Consider the following 6,806-nt stretch of genomic DNA (forward strand, 5'->3'; position numbering starts at 1 on the left):
ACTGGGGTACAGGTCTGTGAATCACCAGGTTTACACACTTCACAGCACATACCCTCCCCAATGTCCGTAACCCCACCACCCTCTCCCGACCCCCCACCCCGGCAACCCTCAGTTTGGTTTGTAAGATTAAGAGTCTCTTATGGTTTGTCTCCCTCCCGATCCCATCTTGTTTCATTTATTCTTTTCCTACCCCCAAACCCCCTACGTTGCATCTCCACTTCCTCATATCAGGGAGATCATATGATAGTTGTCTTTCTCCGATTGACTTATTTTGCTAAACCTAATACCCACTAGTTCCATCCATGTCGTTGCAAATGGCAAGATTTCATTTCTTTTGATGGCTGCATAGTAGTCCACTGTGTGTGTGTGTGTGTGTACACGACATCTTCTTTATCCATTCATTTGTTGATGGACATCTAGGTTCTTTCCATAGTTTGGCTATCGTGGACATTGCTGCTATAAACATTTGGGTGCACATGCCCCTTAGGATCACTATGTTTGTATCTTTAGGGTAAATACCCAATAGTGCAATTGCTGGGTCCTAGGGTAGCTCTATTTTCAACTTTTTGAGGAACCTACATGCTGTTTTCCAGAGTGGTTGCACCAGCTTGCATTCCCACCAACAGTGTAGGAGGGTTCCCCTTTCTCCACATCCTCTCCAGCATCTGTCATTTCCTGACTTGTTCATTTAAGCCATTCTGACTGGTGTGAGGTGGTATTTTATTGTGGTTTTGATTTGTTTTTCCCTAATGCTGAGTGATGTGGAGCATTTTTTCATGTGTCTGTTGGCCATCTGGATGTCTTCTTTGCAGAAATCTCTATTCATGTCCTCTGCCCATTTCTTGATTGAATTATTTGTTTTTTGGGTGTTGAGTTTGCTAAGCTCTTTAGGTTTTGGACACTAGCCCTTTATCTGATATGTCGTTTGCAAATATCTTCTCCCATTCTGTCAGTTGTCTTTTGGTTTTGTTAACTGTTTTCTTTGCTGTGCAAAAGCTTTTGATCTTGATGAAGTCCCAATAGTTCACTTTTGCCCTTGCTTCCTTGCCTTTGGCGATGTTCCCAGGAAGAAGTTGCTGCGGCTGAGGTCGAAGAGGTTGCTGCCTGTGTTCTCCTCAAGGATTTTGATGGATTCCTTTCTCACACTTAGGTCTTTCATCCATTTGGAGTCTATTTTTGTGTGTGGTGTAAGGAAGTGGTCCAGTTTCATTTTTCTGCATGTGGCTGTCCAATTTTCCCAGCACCATTTGTTGAAGAGGCTGTCTTTTTTCCATTGGATATTCTTTCCTGCTTTGTCAAATATTAGTTGACCATAGAGTTGAGGGTCTATTTCTGGGCTCTCTATTCTGTTCCATCGATCCTATGTGTCTGTTTTTTGCCAGTACCATGCTGTTTTGATGATGACAGTTTTGTAATAGAGCTTGAAGTTTGGAATTGTGATGCCACCAACTTTGGCTTTCTTTTTCAATATTCCTTTGGCTATTCGAGGTCTTTTCTGCTTCCATGTACATTTTGGATTATTTGTTCCATTTCTTTGAAAAAAAGGATGGGATTTTGATAGGGATTGCATTAAATGTGTAGATTGCTTTAGGTAGCATAGACATTTTCACAGTATTTGTTCTTGGGAAACCCTTTTAAAGCAAATTAATAGAGGGCATGGGGGACCAGTGTGAGTTGATGAGCGGGGTCAAACTCAGTGAGTTATGGACCCCTGGCCCTCTGGGGGAGGGTGCCCAGCTGTTGGCACCCTTACCCTGTCCTCTGTGTGCAGCCAGGAGCCTCGCCCAAGGTTCTAGCAGGAGCAGCCCTGCTCAGGCTGGGCTTTGTGTCCCTGTGGAGTGGAGGCTGTGGGGATGGTGAGCATGCGTGGGGGGAGGGGAGCAGATACCTCCCAGCCCCGAGTCCGGCCTGACTGTGCCTGCGTGATCCCTGGAATGGGAATCTGAACGCTTCAAATAGGGGGGTGTACGTGTCATCCCAGCTGGAATGAGAGTTAGCTGTTTCTCTGTGTTATTTTCAAGCTTTATTTGGAAATAATTTTAAACTCACAGGGAAGCCTCAAGAATAGTATTTTAAAACCCCCTACATAAATTTTACCTAGATTCATCAGCTTTAACCTTTTTCCACATTGGCTTTATTTCTTTAGACCCACTTGCAAGTGGCATATGTCATGCCCTTTCCCCCTTGAGTGCCTCCTAAGAACAAGGATGTTCTTTGCTGTAACCATGACACGGTTGCTAAGTTGAAAGTCTCATATGATGTGATGCTGTAGTCCGCAGCCCTCTTTGGACTCTGTCACTTGTCCATCAATCAGCCTTAATCAGGTTTAGTTGTGGGCACAGGATGGATGGAAGCCGGTGGTGGGTCCTATTTCCAAATGTGTATGTGGCAGCCTTCAGTGCAGGTCCCATTCGACGAGCTTCAGAATTCTCTTTGCAGGGCTGCCAGTGGCTACGGTTGTCCCTGTATGGGATCTTGCTCCCTTTCCACACCAACCCTATGAGGCTGGCGTGATAGCTGCATTTTAGAGCTGAGGGAGCTGAGGTTTGGGGGCTAAGTAGTGATGTGCCCAGGGGAACCTTTAGGATTTGAGGGACCGAGTCAGAACTTGAGTTTTCTGTCTCAGAGTTTGGTGAGACTCCTGATGCCCTTCTCGAGGGAAGAGGCTAGAGAAATGTGAGAAGAGGGAGGCAGGGGTGTCGCCTGGCTGACAGGACCCCCAAGCATCCTCTTCCAGGCTGCGGGCTGCCTCCCGCCGCCCTCCACCCCAGCTGAACCCGTGTGTGTCCTTGCAGGGAGCTACTTTGCCCGGGATGCAGCGTACTCCCACCACTACAGCAAATCTGACACCAAGTTGCACACGATGTTCCTGGCCCGGGTGCTGGTGGGGGAGTTCATCCGAGGCAATGCCTCCTTCGTCCGTCCCCCAGCCAAGGAGGGCCTTGGCAATGTATTCTACGACAGCTGCGTGAACAGCATGTCCGACCCGTCCATCTTCGTGGTCTTCGAGAAGCACCAGGTCTACCCGGAGTACGTGATTCAGTATACCGGCTCCACCAAGCCCACGACGGGTGCCTCCGCCCTCTTCTCCTTGGCGTCTTTCTTTGGTGGCCGGCAATGAGCCTGCGAGGATGTTTTTAATGCCTTTCAGGTGTGGCTTCCTTGGAGTAGCTATTTGGGAAGGTTTTTTTTTTTTTTTTTTTTTTTTAAACAAAAACTTTTAATGAACTGTTCATTTAATGTTGACTTCCTGATGAAGTTATATTCTTAATCTCTCACTGATAACGGTTTTCAGTTTTAAGCCACTTTTGGGGTCATTAGTAGATCATTAGTAGACTAACCAGAAGTGACTATAGGTGGGCCCGTTACTGCCTTTTACTAGTCTGTTAAAGTTTTATTATTTACACTCTCTGTTGACTGTGGCCGATGGGCACCAGACACAGAGTTTCTAGATACTATTTTATGGATTGATTTTAAATTTAAGTTTCTGCAGTGAGTCATTGGGTTTTTCAGGGTCTCAGTGGCATCTTGTTTAATTTTTTGTCAAAATGATGCAGTAGCCATCAGTGCAGGAGGCCGTCACTGTCTGTTGCTCTGGTTCTAATCCAGGCACCTCTCCTTCCGGGCTTCTGGCCTTGGAGTCGGCCCATCCGTCATGGTGTTAGAGCAAGTGGCTACTGTGTGGCATCACTGGGGCCCCGTCAGCTTCCCTTTGTCCTGGTGGGGTCTGTATCACTCAGTGGAAGGTGACAGGGATGGGTGGCCGCCCCCAAGGACCCCCGGGGCTCTACCCACGAAGGCCCATTCCCACATCTGAGCACACTGGACACCCTCCGAATGTGGGTTTTCTGTTCCTGTGAGATTTGAATACCTGAGCTGCAAATGTCACAGTGGAGCATGGAAATAAAAGAATATTTATCTGAAGTGGGCAGCGACCAAAGCTCATTCTTCAGCGTCTATTTATCTAGCACCTGCTGTATACAGGCACTTTTCTGGGTGTTGGGATAGAACAGCCCCCAGTACTGGTCTTGGGGGCTGTGTGTGGATTTACGCTAAAGATGATGAACCTGAAGGTTCAGGACCTCTCACTCGCTGGGGCTCCTTCCACAATCCTAAGAGGAGCCCTAACTACATGGTCCCATGGTCCTACATCTCCGTTCAATTTACAGAAGTTATATATTCGTATTTTTTTTCTTTCCCCCAACCGCTGTGAACTTCAAGTTCTGCGAAACCCAGACTGACTCCTGAGCAGAGTGTGTCGTGGATGTGGAGGGCTGGGTGCGTTCTGCCTCACACACAGCAGTTGATGGGAGTCCCTGATGGGCACCGGCTGGCTCTCAGGGAGGAGGGATGGGCAGGGCAGCTCCGTGTCATGATGTGGCCATCCCTGTTGGTCTCTGAGTTCAGTCCTCGGTAATGGGCTCCTCCTCTCCCCCTACACCTTTCCTGCCCATCCCCCACCATCCTAATATAGTGTGTCCACTCCGCCTGCTGCCTCCGCTTCTGTCACTCTGTCCTCGAGTGCTCAGATCCAAGGCTGTTGAATTTTTCCATCTTTGGAACAGGGGTAGGCAGTACCTTGGAACCTTACACAGGTCAAGGCAGAGAAGAACTGAATTCTTTGGCCAGAAAAATGCAGCAACAGCAGTACTATGTTCCCCACCTGCCAGGCTAATCAACGGGTTTACATGGTATGATTTTTTCAGAGCCCTCAAAATATTTCCTCCATACCCTGCCTGATCCTGAAATCTTACTCATTGCTTTTTGACTGAGTCCAGGTCCTACTCCAGTGTAGGTGGAGGGCCAGAGGGGGTCAGGGAGAAACATGAAGTCAGGTACTTGCCAGCCAAGTCTTAAATGTGAGTGACCCCATGCTCATTAACCATCTCGCTGCTGGGAGCTGAGCGGTGGGCAACAGGGATGGTCCACTGGGAAGTGTGGGTGGGATGGATATGGATGGCTGGAGAAACCTGGTGTGGGCGGTGGTCACATGCTCCAGAAAAGGCAGTTGAGCTATGAAGACTGCAGGGGCCCTGGATTTGCTCTCCTTTCAGAAAGCAACCTTGGACCTGAAATTTGAGAGAGGGACAGGGTCTGTGTAACCTGTTTACGGGGCGGGGGGGGGGGGCGGTGGCTAGGCACTGTGGTGGGAAGAAGTCAAAATAACGATAGCCCTTGGTGCGAAGAGGCGGTGGGACCCAGGGCAAGGGTGTGTGACTGACTTGTCACGAGGACTTGGTTAGGATTCAGCTAAAGGGTCCTATGGAGGGCCCAGTCCGTGCCAGCTCCTGCCCCGAGGTAGCTGGTGTTGCACACGGTGGTGGGATTTCAGGGGAGCTCGGGATTGTGGGTTGAAACAGTCGAAGGGCTGAGTCCAGCAATTCTAGAATATGAGGAGGCCTCACTGCTGTGTCTGAAGATGAGAAGCACCTGGACAGAGAAGTTGAGGGAAGCCAGTGGAGCTGATGGGCTGGGGGTGCCACACACGGACTGTGCTCTGAGGAGGGAGTCAGGTGCTCAGCTGGGCTCTTCTGCAGGATGACGCTGTGTGGTGGCCATAAAGGGTTAGGGGCTAGGAGACGGGCAGGCTGGTCAGGAAGGACAGATGGGTCACCAGGAAGTGGAACATGTGGCCATACATGGCCAGACATCTTGAAGGAGCTGGGGCCCAGAGAGGAGGAGTGGTGAGGGCAAGGGTGCAGAGAGTGCTACGTGAGGGGCTGGCCGGGCAGCTCCTAGGGCTGGGACCACGCTGGGGGAAGAGGTTGCCTTCCTGCCTCTAGGGAAGCCTGAAAGTGAGAAGAGGGCTCTCCAAGGAAGGACTTTGGGGGAAGCATGGGGTCTCCTGGGCTGAAGTAGGAGAGGACCCAATGACAGAGGCAGGATCCACAGCCACGGATACATGGAAACCTCTTGTGCCAGTTCTGAAACAGCCTACATGTGGGCCAGCGTCTGGGTAGCCACGCTCACGGACTCCTGCTTGGAATGCTACCTACAGGATACTCTGCCCCTTCTCGCTGCTCAGATGGTGCACAGGGGAGGGGGCTTTGATCTAGGTCAGCAGCCCTGTGTTACAGATGAGTACATGGAGGCACAGGGATGTGGGAAGACCAGCAGCCACGACCACATGTGGCTGACGGCAGATGTGGGATTCAACTTGAGAGCTCCTTGTTGGATTTCAAATTCTTAGCAACATGATAGTTTTAATAAATTCACTTCTGTGTTTTGATTCTTGGATCAAAAGGAAGAGAAGGTCCAATGCCTATGTTTCCATCTCTCTCACTCTTCTGTGCATTAAAACCTTATCAAGTTAGTATTATCCTACCTAGGAAAAATCAAAACATAAGAAAGCTTTTGAGCCACTGTTAAAGCTGGGCTTCTGATAAATCTCGTTTTTTTAAGTCAAATGCCCCAAGTGCACCAGAAGCTGGAGGCCCAGGAGCTGGTGCTGTAAAGGCAGCTCACCCAGTGTCCCCAAGTCCTTGGTGCGAAGAGGCGGTGGGACCCAGGGCAAGGGTGTGTGACTGACTTGTCACGAGGACTTGGTTAGGATTCAGCTTCTTGAGCAATTCTTTGGCTTTTTTTCCAAGTCCCCAGTCCACCATCAATCTGCCTTCTAAGTTGGACATGAAAGCTCTCTGAATGGCAGCAAGGCAGACCACATAGCACACATGAGAAGGGGGTGAGGCTAGACCACAGCACACATGAGAAGGGGACACTACATAGCCACTCTCCCAAAACCCCTTATAGAGGGGGCTGCTCAGTGACCGCTGGGGCACCGGGAAGTGAGAGGAGGGTAGGTGAGA

General features: G+C 49.7%; 1 protein-coding gene across 1 annotated transcript in view; it reads left to right on the forward strand.

Moving 5' to 3' along the window:
* Positions 1 to 3,924, forward strand: part of PARP12 (poly(ADP-ribose) polymerase family member 12) — a 44,718-nt gene extending 40,794 nt beyond the window's left edge. Inside the window, exon 12 of the mRNA XM_059396284.1 lies at positions 2,796 to 3,924. Coding sequence (XP_059252267.1) covers positions 2,796 to 3,121 — 326 coding nt within the window. The 3' untranslated portion in view covers positions 3,122 to 3,924. The remainder of the gene's footprint in view (positions 1 to 2,795) is intronic.
* The last annotated feature ends 2,882 nt before the right edge of the window (positions 3,925 to 6,806 follow it).

Source organism: Mustela nigripes, chromosome 4 (genome assembly GCF_022355385.1).
Source record: "Mustela nigripes isolate SB6536 chromosome 4, MUSNIG.SB6536, whole genome shotgun sequence".
Lineage (NCBI taxonomy): Eukaryota > Metazoa > Chordata > Mammalia > Carnivora > Mustelidae > Mustela > Mustela nigripes.